The sequence below is a fragment of the Lissotriton helveticus genome, chromosome 1_2, assembly GCF_964261635.1.
Source record: "Lissotriton helveticus chromosome 1_2, aLisHel1.1, whole genome shotgun sequence".
Taxonomy (NCBI): Eukaryota; Metazoa; Chordata; class Amphibia; order Caudata; family Salamandridae; genus Lissotriton; species Lissotriton helveticus.
Window position 1 is genome coordinate 238,092,804 of NC_136058.1, and position 19,076 is coordinate 238,111,879.

A 19,076-nucleotide genomic window follows, 5' to 3' on the forward strand; every position below is an offset into this window, starting at 1 on the left:
CAAGAAAGCTCAGTCATTTATTCGTACTCTGTTTGAGCTAGAAGTACTTTTAAAGTATGCACTCATCCACTGCCTACCTTAGCAGCAATCTCAGAACTTGTCCTCACACTGCTGTCTGGCAGTCCCCATCTCTTGACCGGGCTCCTACTGAAATGCAGGGGTGAGCAACTGTTGATGGTCCTCAGATGGCCCAGACCACTGAGCTCTGGTATTTGATAGTTTAATGTGGTGCTTCTTCAGTGTACTCTACTTGGTATACTAAATTGCCATTTTCACTTTAATTCACTTTACCAGCTGGAACTGCTACTTATTCATCAAAGCCAATAGAATACATTCCTAAAGTTATAATCTGGGAAGGTTTCTTAGCACAACACATTACACTGCTTTGTGTACCTCAGAAATGCATTGTAATGCTGCTGCTGGAAGTCTGAGCCTAGGATGGGGGGATAATCTTAAATGGTTTTGTGGTAAGGTAATACTCTGTGAAATTAAATCTACATAATTGTATTATGAAATTAAATCTGCATAACCATATATTCTAAACATACACTCTCAGAATAGCATTCATGGAGTGTTTCAGATCTGTTGAATAATTTAAAATGGGTTTATTTGAATTTGCATCAGTTTTCCATCAACCGTGCTGCTAATGCTTACTACTAAATTTTCACTGCTGAAAAATGGGTGATCCCTGCGAAAAAGTTTATTTTACCAAATTGTATAAATTAAGAAAAGTGGCATACGTTTAGCACCTGCTTCAATCGCAATTATGCAGTGTTATCTCTTAGTATATAAAATGGAAAGCTAATACTTCAGTAAACCTAGAAAATGATCCCTTTTGGGCATAAAATGGCATTCTGTCCGCACCATATTCTGCAGCACTTAAATTTTAGATGAGTTTTTCATTGGACCTCTTTCTGAAGTTCTCAATTAGCATCACTCCTGTGGCTCTTTTGAAATATTTAGGGATGTGCATTTCAGTTGATATTGAGCAGTTCCAATTCGAATTACTTTTGAAGACTAGTCTGCGAGTTGGAGGGGAGGGAGGGTGACCATCATGGGGTGGTGCAGGTGATGGAATACTTTTGGTCCGTTTGGTTCTCCTTCACTTGTTGTACAACAATCACTTTCTGTAGAAATCTCAAGGGCCAAGGGTTTATGATTCCGTTGAGTTGGTCTGTTTAGAAGTGTATGTGGTGTAGAAAGTATGCATTAGCCAGACCCCTTCCTCATGCCCCCCCCCCCCCCCCAAAAGAATATAGCGGCATGGATTAGCAAATTTAGCGGCACAAAAATAAATTTTGTGCCACAAATATGGAAATTTTGCGGCATTTTATTTGGCCATTTTTCCTACAACAAACGCATATCTTCGTTTTTTGAGTTATTTAACACCATGAAGCTATGTATATTTGGTTTAATTACAATGTAGACACTTTGTTTGGCTTCAAGGCTACGTATAGGACAAACATGTTGATGAATAAATGCCCCAAAAGCAATGCCCCCCAGGGCCTGCCACGCTCTGGGCACACAGCGGGCCCACCAAGAAACATTTGTTATATGGCCGGGGCCTGCTGCGTGCCCTTTGCGGTGGGACCCAAAACAGGGCCCGCGGCACACTGCGAACACGGCGGGCACCAAACACAGAAGCTTACCTGGGCCACCGACTATCAGTAATCCAACGATGCTCCACAGCAGCCAGGTGAGTCCCCTCAACCTCCGAATGTAAAAAAGAACAGCCCAGCTGGGCGCTGAGGAATGTAAATAAACACCACCTCACCTGCCTGCTGTGAGGACCCTCCTTCTATTGGCCCCGCAGCGATAGCCACTGGGCCAATAGAAAGGGGTGTCTGGATTTCGTGGGCACTTTTGTTAAAATTGCAACATTTTTACAAAAGTGCTGATTTCGCGGCAAACTGTGAAATCCTGGAGGGTCTGACTGTAATGTAGCACTGGTACTTCTGATCGCAACGCATAAAGTGTTTGACGGAAGTCCGAAAGTTCCTATGAAAAGAACTCCTCTCTTTCTCTCTCTCGCTCTCGCTCTTACTCATCCCCTCCCTCTCACCCACCAGCCTTCTGCCTCAGGGTGGGGGCCTTCTGGTGCTGACATAATTTTCTTGGTCCTCTAGTCTGGGTTGAGGATGTATGCAGGGTCTCCAGCCTTATGACAATTTATTATGCACATGCAATAAATTATTGGTAAAATATATTTCCTGTATTCCAGTACAAGCTCAAAAGTTGCAGTGAATTGTGCAGTATGTTTGATTTTGAGGTATGTGTAGATATTAATGGTCAGCGAAGTGATGATGAATGGAAATGCTGGCAATTACAGTGGGCATTTTTCTGTATCAATGATTCTTATCAAAGCAAGCACAAGGTAATGATGGACAGAGCGCTGAAACTTCTCAGAAATTAGCCCCAGTCACAGATCTGGGTTGAATCCATCATTGTTCTTTAGCTCACTTCGCCACCCCAATTCAGGCCCAGCCATGTGCAAATCACTCTTGACCCTGTCTCTCATGGGATATGTCCAGCCAGAACTGCCAAGCTAGGTTTTCTCTGGACCGGATTGAACCCAGATCTGTGACTGGGGCGAGTGTCTGAAAAGTTTCAGCACTCCGTCTATCATCTCCTTGTGTTTATCCCATCGGTGCATTACCTGCTAATCAACTTGGGGGTGGAGCCTGTGTTTCCCACTACGTTGCAGATGTAGGTCAGCGGCTCAAAGTGCTAGCTTTCAGTCAGGTATAGTTGCATTGTTGTCCATTTTCAAAACTCATTTGGCACCAGTGTGTGTAAGCAGCATTTCATACACTGATATTTAAATACACGTGAGAAACACACGGTGAGGTAGTAGTATTTTGGGGGGCAGACGTTTAAAGCATGTCTTTGGCAGCATGCAGGATTAACATTTGTTTTTAGGGCTGGCTTTAGGGTACTGCGGCCAGTGCCAATGCACTTGGTGACCAGCTCAGGGGGTGCACAGATTTGAAATATTTTATGTTTTGTATTAAAAGCTGGAGATGGAGGCGCACTGAGCATGTCTGGATTTCGCAGGCACTTTCGTAAAATCGCAGCATTTTTTTTCTAAAGTGCCGATATTGCGGAAAACCACGAAATCCTGGAGGGTCTGATTAGAAGAAACTGCAATGAAATTAGTTTTAAAAATGTTTTAAATTTTTTTTTTTTTACCGTTGCATCCTAGTAAAAGCAAAGGAAGCAACATTGTAGTATTGCATTGTTTAAGTTTATGGCACTCTTTCTGTACCTAATTCAAGACCATTTTAGTGCTTGGTTGTTCAGATGTGTATACTGTAAGCACCCCTGGAAAATAAACCATGCATAAGCATTCTACTGCAATGGAAAGGGTGTCTTACAAAGATGCGGGACGGCTGAATCCATGCCAAATCTTCAGGACATCATACAAGATGAATGTTTATCTAGTAAAGTTAAACGCAACTTGCTTGCATAGTTGCCTATCTTGAAAATGTAGCATAGACCCAGAGCTCCATTGTCTATGTTGGACGTGTCTGGTTAGGCCTGTTGCACATTCATTTTGTTTTTTAAGTGGAGATGTTTGCCTGTCATCATGGATTGCCACAAACTTGTGAAAGTTAAGGAGGCTGATTGGGGGGGCATCTATCATAGTCTTAAATTGGTTTAATTGTTTTAATGTTTTCTAGGTATTGCCCACCGAGACCTGAAGCCCGAAAATATTCTGTGTGAATTTGAAGATAAGGTGCTTTTTTCATATTTTTAATATACGTTAAAGCAATTTGAATTTAGCATAAAGAAACTAACCTAATGTTCACATTTGTCACCTCAGTAATTGAATCTGTTAACATGTACATTTGAAGTTGGCAGCTGTTATGAAAGTGCATGCAGTTGCATTTCCAGATTTCAAACTAAGTCTCTGCTTAGGTTTAAAATGTATAGCACTTCACGGTGAAGTGTTTTTAAAAAAAAACTTTTTATTACGGACAAAATCAGAATGACTAGATCAATGTTTCACATTTGGATCATAGGGATTCCTGCGCCTCCCATTCCGGACCTGGCAGCGGTGGTTCACAACTCTCCTCGGTGACCATTCCACACCCCCCAAATCTTGCCCCACTTCTCGGGGCAACACCTGGCTATATATAATGATTTTTCCCTAAACATACACCAATCCAGGTCCTCGGCCCATTTAGAGACTCTGGGTGGCTGACTTGCCCCCCAAAGCTGAGCAATGTTTTGTTTAGCCACTATATACGCCAGCGTCACCCATTGTTTTCGATACATTCAAATCTGTTGGTTCCCATACATTCAATGGGCATCTACGGGCCTCTGGGCGGATCTCCTCACCCAGCACCTCTTTTAATTCGTCTTGAATATTTGTCCAGAACATCTGTATCGCCACACAATGCCAAAGAATGTGCATGAAGGTGCCCGACTCTCCACTCTCTTCTGCACGTCCCATTTTCTCCTCGCACCAATCTGGGTCCAGTTATGTATGACCTATGCAATATCTTCAGTTGCACCAGTTGGAGCCGCATCTGAATCGCCACTACTTTCGGGGAGGAAACTGCCCCCCCAATCTTCATAGTCTAGTTCAAGACAATCTGCGCACCACTGTGTTCTAACTCGCCCCAGCGGGCTCTCCATTTTTACCAGTTTCCTATATATATCAGGGAGATAGTTTTCTCAGGGATGTGTCCATCTAGCACACGGTCCTCAAGAGGCGAAGCCTCCGGGAGCACTGTGCCCCTAGGTATTTGAGCAAGGAGAGCGTGTCTCACCTGCCGATATCGGAAGTGTTCGTTATCATGTAGACTATACTTAGCTTGAAGTGACTAATGTGTGTACCGTATCTCCTTCCAACACTCTGAGTAATCCCAATGCGGTCCCATTCATCAAACCCCTTGGTTCTCCACAGGCTCCCTAATTTCTCTGAATTCAACAGGGGTGTAGCCAACGTCAACTTACCCTCCCAACCTAGACATCGATTGGCCGCATGCCAAACCCGTACCACATGCGCGGTCGGGCCACATAGAGCAAACCTCCCTGGCTTGGCATATAACGCTCTATCCAACATTCCACCCGGGGCCAGTCCACGGTCCATTGCATACCCCTGATCGCCTGGGGGCCCGTAAACAATGTGGTTTACAGCGGCTAGCTGTGAAGCCCAGTAGTACTTTCTCAAATCCGGGAGTCCGATTCCACCATCGTACCACGGTAGTGTCAATTTAATGAATGCTATTCGGGGACTACCCTCCCACAGAGGCTGCCTCTGAAGCGACTCAATCTGCTGGATATAGGAGGCATGTACCGGGTCCATCGAATTCTGCAGGGCATAGAGGAATCAGGGCAGAGCCATCATTTTAAAAAGGGTGGCTCTTCCAAGCAAAAAGTAGAAGGGTCTTCCAGCGTTCCACGTCCTTCTTACATCTATCCAGCCGGGAGGCCAAGTTATTGGCATTACGTTACTGCGGATCGAGCGTTATGTATATACCTAAATATTTGAAACCAACAGTCTCAGTCTGGATTGGGCACTTCTGCAGGATCCTCAGTGGTTCTCCCACTAACACAAAAAGCAACGACTTTGACCAGTTAATTGCTAATCCTGAATATCTACCAAAAATGGTGAGCACGTCTAGAAAATTCCCAAAGGACTCTCGGTTTGTTAAGATAAAGCAAGACATCATCCGCATATAGAGATCTTATCTTCCCATTCCGGTGTCCATTGCAAGCCTTGTATCGATCTATCCCATCTGACCCAGGCTGCCAACGGCTCCATGGCAAGGGCAAAGAGTAACCGGGACAGCGGGCAACACTGTCTTGTGCCCCTCTAACATAAAATCACTCTACCTAAAATTATTGACGACCACCCTGGCCAGGGGGTTCGCATACAATAATCTCACCCAGCCAATAAACTCGCCGCCTAAACCCAATTTTGCTAATACTGCGAACAGATCATTCAATTCGACCCTGTCAAACGCCATCAAGGCGTCCAAGGACACCAAGACGGTTGGCTCATGTATTTTCGGGGAGCCCCCAAGGATACCATGCAGCCTCCGCAAATTCAGTGCCGTATTCCGACGTGGCATAAAACAAGATTGATCCAGGTGTATCAACTTTGTGATTCCTTTTACCAGCCGAGTAGCAAGGAGCTTCGCCAGAATGTTGGGCCCCGCATTAAGGAGCGAAATAGGCCTATAAGAGGTGCATTGTGTCTTAGGCTTACCCGCTTTATGTATGACAATTATATTTGCCAGTCGTTGATCATATGGGAGCTGTCTCTTTTCCTTGCTCTCCAGAAACATGTCTCGTACATGTGGGGCGATCCTATTGGCATTTAATTTATACAGCTCAATCGGTATACCATTAGGGCCAGTCGCCTTACTGGCCTTTATCTGCCTAATGGCCTGTGCCACTTCATCATTAGAGGACAGAGTCCAAATAGGACCTATCGTCCTCCCACAACCCAGGCATAGCAATATCTCTAATCAAGGCGCTGCTGTCAGCCTCGGTAAACTCACTTTCAGTGGTATAGACCTTCTTATAATACTCTGAGAATGCGTCTGCCACAGCTTGTGGTTCAGTAACTTTATCTGACTCCGGTCCCTCCAACTCTGGCACCAGCCTCGATGCCCACTCGCCACGCTATCAACTTGCCCGCTTTATCGCCATGCTCATAAATGTGGCTCTGTACGGCATTATTTTGAGCAATCGCTCCGTCTCTCACTAGCGCTTTGTACTCTTCCTGCCGGAGTTCAATAAGTGGAGGTCCGCCGTCGGGTGTGATCTAGCAACTCCCTCTTCCAAAGCTAGGATTTTGGCCTCCTTCTGAATTAACTCTGCCGGTCTACTTCTTTTTCCCGGCTACCAGAGACAAGACCTCCCCTCTTGCGACCGTTTTATAAGCTTCCCAGAGGGACTGCGCTGAATCAACATTCCCCTCATTTTCCAGGAAATAGCGTTCCGACATTTGGAGCACCTTTCTTAATGGCCGGGTCTTTCAACTGCCAAGCACTAATCGGAGCTACCCTACCAGCTGTCTGCCGTCGGAGGGTGAGCTGCAACCATAACGGAGAATGATCAGAGATGCCCCTGCCCAGGTATAGTGCGTCTTGAATCATGGTGGCCATCGCTGCCGGCAACAGTAGGTAGTCCAGCCTTGACAAACTATTGTGTGCTGCCGATACGTGAGTGAAATGTGTCTGCATTGGATTACGGACTCGCCAGCTATCAACCAACCCCATCATCTCCAGGAAGTCTGGGACCCATCTCTGCCGGTCTAAGCACTCGCGGCAGGCGACGGTCAACCTCCCCATCCAGTAGGGCATTAAAGTCTCCTCCCAAAACTAGACTACCAAGAGACAGTGTAAGAGACTGAGCTCAAGTCTCGGAAGACATCAGACTGGAGGCCTGGCAGCAAGTATATAGATAAAAAGGCGACCGTCTTACCCCCCCCCCAGTTGCCCTGACACCCCAGCATATCTGCCCCTCTAGTCAATCCACATGGCCTGCATTGACATGGGAAAGAAATTTTTAACCAAAATCCAGTAGCGTGCGCTGCCAATTTAAACCCCCCTCTATGGAGGGCCATGCACCTATTGCCCACAAGGTGAGTCTCCTGCAGCAATACAACGTCTGGGGAGTGTCTCCTGATAAGCTGACTAACCACCCCCCTCTTGATTATATCACCCAACCCATTCACATTCCAACTAAGCACTTTCATCCCCGATCCGTGACTACATGGGTTAAATGGTACAATATAAAGAGCACAGAGCAGCATTCTCATCACTTGACACGTTTAAAAAGAAAAAAACCCAATCATTCAACAACAAATCTAAAAAACCTGCATACTCCCAGCCCCTCTTCTCCCCCCCCCCCTCCCTGCACCTAGCTTCTGCCTGTCCCCAACTCTCAATGTGCTAGTCGCCCTATAATCTAATCTAACCAACTATCTAAAGGTAGAGATGAGGAAGGCTGCTCCAATAGACCCCCTCCCTCACCCCCGTTGCTTCCATTTCTGCACCTAATGCAGCTCACTGCCCAAGAAGGCACTGTCTCCCCATTCGCCATCCCTGAGCGGCTCTTACTACTTCTGCTCTTGCGCATCACCCCTCTCCTCACTTTCAGGTCTCTAAGACCCCGGCTGGGGTTGCGTCTCCAGCCAGTCCGAGGCAATGTCCGGATTGTCAAAAAACAGGTTTTACCATTGGCCTCAATCCACGGCCGGGAACAACCTGGAATATTTTAGACCCCTGTCCCCGAGTTTTTTTTTTTTTTCTTGTTCCCAAGGAATCCCTGGCGCGGTTTCTGGACCGCCTGTGTGAAATCCGGGTAAAATGATAGGCTGGTATTCTCAAATCTCAAAGGGCCTCCCAACCTGGAGGCCTGCAGGATAGCATCTCGATCTCTGAAATTAAGCACCTTCGCAATCATTGGACTGGGGGAGCCCCAGGTCTTGTCCTGCCACCCGGGACTCTGTGTGCCCGTTCGATAGTAAAGAAATTACTCAAGCCTTTGGGCTGAAGATACTTGAGAACCAGGTCCTCTACGAACAGATCCGGAGCTAGGCCGCCTTCTCTGGTACACCTACGATTCAGACGTTACATCTCCGGGCCCTTTCCTCGTAGTCGTGCAGCTTCTGGCTCGTGAGATCACCAGCCGGCTGAAGTTCCGGCACCTCCTCCTGCTGCAGTGATGCCACATCGTCTATTAAGCTAGCAGTTTTAACGTCCAGGGATTTGGCCTTTTCACTGGTTTTGGTAAGATCTGCACGGATAAGATTGACCTCTATGGTCACCGCATCCAGTTTCTGATCAAGCCATTCCATTTTCTGTCCCAAAGACTATTTCACCCCCTCTATGGCCGCCGTCACATCCAGCAACGTAGGTTCTGGGAGAGTGCCAGTCTAATCTCTTCCCGGGTCTTGTCTTTTTTGATTCAGGCGGGGAACCTCTGGGTAGTGTGTACCAGTCCAGTTTATTGGCTTGGACAGAACTGGATCCTTTAGTAGACTGAGACTGAAGCTTCTCGCTTTCGGGTTTAGCTGCCATCTTCGCACAACAGCTCGGCCCGCAGTCTGGTCAATCCCGTCTTTGTCAGGACTCGTCGGCTGGCGCCCCACTTCTCACTTCAGGGCAACAAAGGCGACCCAACTGCTTGGCCGCGGGCCACTCGCCGCCACTCTTGTCCGACCATGGGCGCAATCTATTTCGGAACAGGGTAGCCGCCACAGATGTGCCTCTAGTCTCTCACAACAGGATGTCTCATCCAGGCCTTCACCGGTCTAGTCCCTGATTACCACTTTCCCCCCAAAGATCTGTCCCGCCTCCAGCGAATTTCGGCAGCTCACCTGCTCTACGGCGCTCAAAAGCCCTCCGCAGTCTCTCCACAGGTGGGCACCGTCAGGATCTCTACCGGGGGCTCCACTCCTTTGTGTCCGGGCTCACCTCAGAGTACCCCAGGCCGGCCGCGCGCCCCCGGATTCTGCCGCGTCCGCCGTCAATCTCACGGCCAGCAGTGCCCTTCACTTAAGGCCCTAGACTCTCAAAGGCCTCAGTGGGCCCGAACCCTCCGGCCCCCGATACCAGCGCGGGGCCGGAGCAACATCCAGGGTCAGTATCACTCACTCACTGGGCCGGCGCCTCAGGGTCTGCACAGGATGCGAAGGGCGAGGGCTCCCCAGCACTCGCGAGGCTCACCAATATCCCTCAGCCGGTGGGCGCCGTCAGGTAGGCTCTCAGGACCCCGACTGCAGGCTCTGTTTTAGTATCCCTGGGCCCACCTCCGTAATCTCTGGCCTGGTCGGCTACTTCCGGGAATTACCGCGGCTCTTGTTCAGTTAGCAGTCGGTCGCACCTGCTACTCCAGCCCGAGGCTTCTACAGCGGCGGAGGCCCCAAATCTTCGAGCTTCTAGCTCTGGTCCCCGACCCCCGCAGCGGGACCGGAGGGCACCTCAGGATACCCGGTCAGCGTGTCTGGAGCAACGCAGGATGTGGAGGCGAGGGTCTGTCCCGGCGGACCTTTTACCTTACGCGGCCATCTTAGGCACGCGCTTGGCTCCTCCCGAGCCACGGTGAAGTATTGTATTACTTTACGAGCTTAGATTGGCCTCCTTCTGCCATTGGCCTCTTTTGCTTTGGACCCTTCATCCATTGGCTGAAAGATGGTCACTCGTCTTGGATTTCAGTCTAGGTATTTCGCTGTCACAACTTTGGGTGCATGAACATTTGAAATCAGTCTTTGAGCAGCTGGGCAGGACTGTGGAACAAGGGGGAAAAAGTAGCAGGAAAAATAGGATGCTTTGGAAATGTAGTTATTTATGTATCTTGTGCAGCAGCTGTTCATTTCTTTTCTGTTGCTTTTATTTGTTCTTGCTCCCCATTGCTGCTAGAATACAATGACTGGTAAAGCCAATAGGTTTGAAGTTTTTATGGTGTTCACACACCATACGATTGCATGCAGGGCATCTGTCTACATCTCCTTCACCCCGTGCTCCATTTGAACTAGAACTTTGCCATGAACGTTTTTCCTTGACTGATCTTCTCCAAACTAGGGAGGTTAATTGGGTACTGCAGCTTAAGGATCGTTTGGTTAATCCTTACTTTTCTTCATTATATCTTTGTATAGTCTGACATTCATGTTCATTTCAACCGAACTGGCATTGTTGACAAAGCAAGCCTGTGCTCTGTAGGCTGGAATAGGAAAGCAGCCAGTAGACCGCCCTGGCAATTTTCACACTGAGGTGTTTTAACTACATGCTTTATATCCATGGTTCTACATTTTGCTATGTTGCTAGGAACGTAAATCTGCCTTATCTTGTGTGATCCAGAATGAATTTCATAAAATTTTAAATCTGTACTTTAATTGTACTGGAAATGTTGACCAACACCTCTTTCGAATATTTCCAATCTCCACTAATTTCAGTGTGTGTGAATGTTTACCACATATGCTGGAATGTTATGGCTACTTCTGAGAATGCCCACAACTGTAACATAAGGAAAAGCTACTACTTCATATTCCACTCTAATGTAAATATTTGAATGTTCGGTTTACTCCTGTTTCCTACTGTGTGAAATGAGGGTAAATGTATGTTGGTTTGTTAGGATTATTGTATGCCCTGCATGGAGCTCTGCCAATACACCCAGTCGTTTTAGTTTGCTTTCTTAAATAGGGGTGGGGAATAAAGGTTTTTCTCACTGTTTGAGTATACAAATCTAATATAAACGTTCAAAACAATGCTCAGTTTCATGGTCTTTTCTTTGTGGGTTTTTTTTCTTCTCCTCACCACCCTCCCAGTTTTCACCAGTGAAAATCTGTGACTTTGATCTTGGAAGTGGAGTAAAATTAAACAGCGCTTATACTCCGATAACTACACCAGAATTAACAACTCCGGTAAGTGTGAACATTTTATTTTAAGGATGTTTACATTACTTCAGGATAAGGGAACTATCTTTCATTCTCTACAACTACAAGTTTGTGCTGTAAAATAAAATGGTAGTCCGCTTGGACAGGGAGCATAACTAATAGAAAATGTATCTGTTAAGGTTGTTCCTGGGCAGTGTCGAGCGTCCAGTATCTGATTTTCTCGTCTCTTTTAGCATGTTGGTGTTACTACAAAACCCAAAAGATTTTGAATGTTCAGGTGTACAAATGACTTGTCCTTGTTCCATCCCTAGTATTGCTCTTCAGTGAAAACTGACCTGTTGATTATACATACAAGTGCATTGTATATTTCTTTTATTATTGGAAGTACCTAATCCAATCTGTGTTGCTGTGCTTGGACTAAACTCCAAGCTAATCGGAGTAGTGTACAAATGCTGCTAAAACATTTATTTCGGATGGCATTTTGGTTAAACTACGCTTGAACAATCCTTAATTTGAGTTTGGGCACCATGGGTTCTAAGAATTAACTCTTAACACGTTGTACAGTAGGACACAATACCTAAAACTGTCACAAGGGAGGCGCAGCTGGGGCTCTTTGCTGTATGCCCCGCTCTTCTCAGGCTACCTCACCAAAAGCAATGCCTTGTCTGCTTTTGACGTTCCATATGAAGTTTTATCCTACCAAAAAGAGGAGGCATGCAGGATTGTCTGTTATCAGTCAGTCAAATGGCTTTATTTTGACAGAAAACATGTCACATATGCACACATTAGTTTAAAAAGATAAAAGGAGCAAATTCATAGAAAAGTACATACAATTCATGGTACGAAGGCGCCAATAAATTACATAAAAGAATGACAATCTAAAACCAGAATTAAACAAGGTACAAAAGCCTATTTGATCTGATCAGCCATGCCCAGCTTAAGAACTTCTGTCTGTATTTTATTTATTTAATGCGATTTTATATAGCGCAAAACTTTACCCGAAGGTGTCAGAACGCTTTACATAAGAACCAGTTGCGAATCCTAAGGATTTAGGATTACATGCGTTGCATAAAGATAAAAGCAGAAAAAAATTACAAATGTACAGGTAATCTCTAAATACCTAAGGAAGGGATACGAATGGATATACTCTTAAGAGTCACATAGGAATGGTAGAGAGTACAAAGGTCTACTGCATATACTAGTGATTGGGTGTGTATATATATATATGTATATAGAGAACTCTAAAGTAGATTTTCTCAGGCAGAGTTCCATTAAGTGGGGTCGGCAGGGGACGCTTTCACAGCACCAAGGGAGGGTGAGAGGGATACAAGGGTATGGACAAAAGGCAAAACAGAAAAGGTAAACATTTGAGGATCGTCAAGGGGGGTACCGCCACCCTCCTGAGGCACAGCCGGGTGTTAGACCTAGCGTTTTTGCCCTTCTCGGTTTTTAAAATTGTCATACTCGGTTTTTAAAAACCTGCACTTTACCTGCCCAGCCCCTGCCTGAAAAGCATCCCCAGCAGCGGTTCAAGCGCTGAGAGGGAGTGCTCGCGGGAGGCTCGTCAGGTGCCATCGGCCACGCTGAGTCGAGGGACACGCCCCCCTCGAGGCCACGCCCCTTCCCTGTCCTATAACCATGTGCATCTACCGGAAGCGCAGCGGGCGCGACGATTGCACGCCAAAGGCGCGCATAAGGCAAGCTCATCTGCGCTTGTCTGCGTCCGGGCCTAGGGCCAGTCCCCCTGCATCGCAGACCCATACACTACAGCGCTGATACCCTCTATAGCCTTAGGGTCCCCTCTAGCAACTGTAGTCTACACAACTATCTAGCTGACAGTCTGCCGCCCGTCTGTCCCAAATGCCACATCCTTTTAAAACCCAAATTATCGACTGAACTGCTACATGACTTCCGCATGTTCCTATTGAACTGCCGCTCCCTCCCTAAACATAAGGTCGAAATTGCGCTTTTAATCGAAGAGCACACACCAGATATACTATTCCTAACAGAAACCTGGTTATCCCCTGACACAGAACCAGCGGTCATAGACGCCCTCCCACCAGGCTTCCAAATCTCTCGGCAAGACCGACCAGAAGGCAGAGGAGGAGGCCTGGCGATAATTTACAAACAACAATTTCACTGTCAAATAGTCCCCAAAACCATCTTGGACTGTGAAAGCCTTTCCTTTAACATTGAACTTTCATCTAACAGTTGCCTTTCGGGCACCCTTATCTACCGCCCCCCTGGCCCCCCGAAGCAGTTTCACGTCCGTCTACCTTCAAGTGCGGCTGAACGTCTCTATACCACATCCAATTTCATCCTGTTAGGAGATTTTAATCTTCACTTCGACTCAACCTTAGATCATATAGCTGCAACTTTGACAGATGACCTAGCAGCTCTACAACTCACGCAACGAGTCACCTCCCCTACCCACGTGAAGGGGCATCTGCTAGACCCAGTTTTTAGCAACTGCCTCGACCTTCTAACCAGTCCACCTATCCCCCTGCCCTGGACGGACCACTCCCTCATCCCCATTAGCTGGACCAGGCCTAAACCCCCTGTACCTTTACCCACCAGGAGATTCATGAGAGCTTGGTCTCACCTAGCAGTTGACAATTGGACTAGCAAACTTGCGGAGAATCCACCTTTGATTGAAGACAAGCCTGGCATAGCAAACCAGGCATATGCCAACTGGATCACTAACTCGCTAGACACCGTCCTCCCCAAAAAAGAAATCACGTTCAAACGCTCCCACAAAACTGCCCCATGGTACACAGAGGTTCTTAGAAACAAGAAACGACTCTGCAGGAAATCAGAAAGACGCTGGCGTTCTGATTATTCCACAGACAAAGCCCTGTATCGTGAAGCTATCAGTGAATACAAAACACTGATAAAAGAGGCCCAGGCCACATACTTCTCTGAGAAAATTTTGCTTGCTAAATCCAAACCCAAAGAAATCTTCCGGATTATCAAACAATTATCAAAACTACCCCCGTGCTCACAGGTGGACAAGACCACCACTCACTGTAATGTCGCTGGATTCTTTCACCAGAAAATAAGCGTCATTTACTCTGCCTTTCCCCCGAAAAATCCCATTCCTTTAGCCCCGTCCCTCCACCCCACAGCTCCCCCCCCCCTCCCCCCCCCCCCCCCAACCAACACCTACCCGCCCTGACCCACTGCCCCCTGTTGGATCTCGCCACCCTTGAACCTTTAGCAAGGAAAGTAAAATCTGGCTCCCCTAATGACCCAGATCCGCCAGACATAATAATGGCAGCTGCGCAAACGATCCTGCCCACCATAAGGGAGGTTTTAAATGCCTCCATCTCTTCTGGCACGGTCCCGACAGAATGGAAGCAGGCCATGGTCAGAGCCCTGTTGAAAAAGCCTAACTTGGACTCTACTGACCTGAGTAACTATCGTCCCATATCCCTGCTCCCTTGGATAAGCAAGATCTTGGAGAAATACATACATTTACAACAAACTTCCTAGAAGATCATCATCTACTTGACCCCACCCAGACAGGCTTTAGACCGAAACATGGGACCGAGACCGCCCTCCTCATGGTCACCGAAGAAGCCAGAAAAATCCTGGATCAGGGAGGATCAGTGGCAGTGATCCTCCTTGATCTCAGCGCGGCCTTCGATACGGTCAGCCACGACACCCTGCTGTACCGTATGTCCCAGGTCGGGATTAAGGATAAAGCCTGGTCCTGGTTCCAGTCCTTCTTAGAGGACAGGTCTTGCCGTGTGTTCGAAGGCGAATCTGTGTCCACCAGCAGACCTTTGAAATGTGGAGTCCCCCAGGGCTCCTCTCTGAGCCCTGCACTCTTCAACCTGTACATGAGGCCACTAGCTGATGTCGTCCGCCCGTTTGGGATTAAGATCATCTCCTATGCGGACGACACCCAGCTGGTGGTCTCCTTGACGCAGGACGCCAATCCACCGGTTCAGGGCGGGCACAGAGAGTGCATAGAGGAGGTGAAAACCTGGATGTCCCTATCGTCCTTAAAACTGAATGGGGACAAAACCGAGCTAATGCTCCCAGGCCCCCCAGACCTCAGCATCCCTGCTTCACTGTGGCCGCCTAGTCTGGGCCCCCCGCCTACCCACAAAAACAGCATCAAGAGTCTCGGAGTCTGGCTCGACAGATCTGTCCTTTAGTGTACAAGCCACAAAACTCTCAGCCACATGCTTTGGCATCATGAGGATGCGAAGGAGAATTCTTCCTCTCCTTCCCCTGGAAGCCAGACAAGCAGCGGTACAAGGCCTGATTCAGTCACGCCTTGATTTTAATAATGTACTTTACCTTGGCGCCCCGGAATCCACTCTGAGAAGGCTTCAAACAGCCCAGAACTGCGCAGCTCGCATTTTACTTGACATCCCCCGCAGACAGTCAGTGAGGGCCGGATTGGTCACCCTCCACTGGCTGCCAGTGCGTCAGTTATGTTCAAGGCCATGTGCATAGCTCATCAGGCCTTCTGGAACACTGGCCCCAGGATCACTCTGGACCTAATCACCCACTACACGCCCAACAGAAGCCTACGATCCAGTCAGACCTTCCTTGCGGTGGCCCCCAGAATAAAAAGATCTAGATCCGGAGGCAGGTCTTTCTCACACAACGCTGCTAGGGCCTGGAACGCCCTCCCGTTGCATCTTAGAGCTAACCCTAACCTTCTGGCTTTCCGTAAACAGCTGAAAACCTTTTTATTTCACCCAGTTTAATTAACTCCACTCCCTCCCTTTCCCACTGGCCATAGTACGGGTCCACGGTATTACTTAGCGCTTGGACGCCCCCGGGCAGCAATTTGCGCTTTACAAATACACATCCAATCCAAGGGGAAAGGACGAGGGAATGGACAAGATGGCAGGTCAGGGTCCAGAGTAAAGCGGCCGTGAACAGCAACAAAATGGCGGCCTGGACAAAAGAAAAAGTAAAGAAGTTGGATCTGGCAATACAATAGAAATGCTGGTACCACAAATTTTTTTTTTTCTTATGGTTGACCATTATCTCCAGTCACTGTGGCAATTTTATTTTGTTATTAAAGAAAGCACACATTCCTTTATTTGTTCAAACTGATATTCCTGTCCCAGTCAAACCAAGTGTTCGAGGAATATGAGCTGCAGATTGTACACTATGCATTAGATCGCCACCTGGTGTTGGGCCTGATGATTGCAGGTTGTTGTCTTCTTGGAAGAAGTCTTTGTTGTCACGAGACAGGCGACTCCTCCCTTGGACAATACTGCGTATGGGCATCGGCTCCATCATTAGATTGTTCTTTTCCGCCACTGGGTTCGGATGAAAGTTTCTCCACTCCGGCTAGAAAACCACTTTTCAGCAACTTCGAAGCTCAGAACTTCAAACTACCCTCGACATAGACTGCAAAACTTTTGAAACCATCAGTTCCATTCCGGTCGTCGACGCGGGCCGTTGGGCCTACTGACGCCGTGCGGCCTACACCATATGGAAAGAACTCCCTTCAAAAGATGCCCAGTATGTCGAACAAAGTTTCCACATAGCGACCACCATGAGGTCTGCAACCTCTGTCGATCGTCGGAACACGACGAGTCGACCTGCACAGCTTGTGCATCCTTCTGATCGAAGAAAACCATTGGGGATCGGAGAGCACGTCTTCGCTGAAGAGGTTCCCCTCGTTCCTGAAGACTCACCTGATCTCCAGATTGTATCAGAGGCAGGCGACTCTGATGACTCCATTCCATCGGGTCAGCGCGCGAGTACTACTGCCCCTGCACCACATATTCTGCCCAAACTAAAGGCAAAGGTCAGCACTCCGCCCAAGGGGCCCAGTCGAGACCGAATATCTGCTTCGAAAGCCCCGCCTTCCAGCCCGGCTCCGAAGAAAACAACTAAGCCTTCTGGTGCCTCGACACCGAGCAAGCCTCTTCCATCGGCACCCAAAAATAATCATGCCTCGGCACCAAAGCCAAATGACCCTTCCGCACCATAGCCTAAAATAGTACCGGCACCGAAACATTAAGACGTACCGAAAGAAGCACCGACTTCGAAGCTGTCCACTTCTACATATTTGGCACCGAATAACACAAAGCCTGATTCAGAGGTGCCCAAACCCTCGAACATGCCTACGAAGCCGAAAACAACACCTTCGGCACCGAAAACTATGCCACTGGACGTTATAACACCTCCCAAGGCTAAAGACACCCGACAACCTCCCCTGGTACCAAAAAATCTACGCCCAAGAAGGTTGTAGAGGAGGAGGAACTTTTTCGAACAGATCCTCGACAAAAGAAAATCTACATAGACCCAAAGACAGGTCACGTAGGTGCTACACCTCACAGGAAGAGACCAGCAGATGCACCACCCACACCTGTGGTTCCTGCCAAGAAGGACTGCAACATCTCCTATGCACCCTTCCTCTCCCATACCTCCTTTTTTCTCCTGTTCACCCTCACATATCTCCTCAAATCTCTGCTGTACATTGATGATGAATACAATTTGGGTGGAGGGGAGGACATGCAAGAACCTGATTCATACCATGTAGATGAGGTATATGGGACTTTTCACACCCCAAAAATTTGCCTATATGGGATTTTACAAACCCACAAAATGTGCCATTCCTTAACCGCAATCATACCCATTAAAACTTCCCCTCAGAGGATAACATTGGTTTTGAGCATCTGTTAAACAGAGCTGCTGTTTACCATGGAGTCCCTATGCATTCCGATGCCATTGAGGAGGATTTTCTACTAGACACCGTTGAGCAGTCTCAGCAGTCAGCTCAAATTCTTCCCATGATCAAGGGGGTCATCAAATACGCTCCAGAGTTATTTAAAGACCCTGTACGCACTAGAATATTAAACCCTAGAATAGAGAAATATAGACCTGCACCCACAGATCCAGTCTATGTTAAAGGCCACCTACCACTAGACTCATTAGTTGTGGCCAATGCTAGAAAGAGCAAACTCTCAAACTTCTGGATAAGCACCCCCCCCCTGACAAGGAATCAAGTGATTGATACGTCAGGTAAAAGAATAGCCGCACAAGCTACAAACATTTGGCGTATAGCAAATACACAAGCCCTCCTCTCTCGTTACGACAGGGCTCATGATCAATTAGAAAAATGACTTGCCCACATTCCAGATCAGTCCAAAGATAAATCAAATGACCTTATACAGGAAGGCAAGCTAATATCCAGTGCCTCTATAAAATGTGCGCTAGATGTCGCAGACCGCATCCAGGGCTGTAAATACCAGTGTCCTACTTAGGAGACATGCGTGGTTACGCATTTCAGGGTTTAAAATAAGTGCAAACCACCATTTTAAACCAACCATTTAATCAGAATTCGTTATTTGGCCCAGAAGTAGACACGACACTGGAAAAAATGAAGAAAGATGCCGACACCGCAAAGTCTATGGGGGCTTTACAGTCCACACCAGCTAGAAGCTCCTTTCGTCTCTCCTTCTATAGAGGAGGCTCCAAACAAACTGGAGCAGACACTAACATCTTTCAAATCACAAACATCCTCTAACAAGGGATACTTTAGAGGAGGATACAGAGGCAATAATAACAAAGGAAGAGGTCGTGGTAACCATAGCAACCGATCCTCTTCCGCCACAAAACAGGGACTTCCCTCTGCTCCCCCCACAGCATTCCACTCCTGTAGGGGGCAGATTAAAACAGTTCCTGCCTGTCAAACTCTATTACAACAGACAAATGGGTAAGACAGCTTATCCAACAT

The 19,076-nt window shown here is 47.4% G+C and overlaps 1 protein-coding gene across 3 annotated transcripts in view; it reads left to right on the forward strand.

The window, feature by feature from the left end:
• MKNK1 (MAPK interacting serine/threonine kinase 1) overlaps positions 1–19,076 on the forward strand; it is a 183,597-nt gene that overhangs the window by 95,901 nt on the left and 68,620 nt on the right. For all 3 annotated transcript variants that reach the window (XM_078671672.1, XM_078671674.1, XM_078671673.1), the window contains exons 8-9: positions 3,681–3,736; positions 11,291–11,386. In XM_078671672.1, the coding sequence (XP_078527798.1) occupies positions 3,681–3,736; positions 11,291–11,386 (152 nt within the window). The remainder of the gene's footprint in view (positions 1–3,680; positions 3,737–11,290; positions 11,387–19,076) is intronic.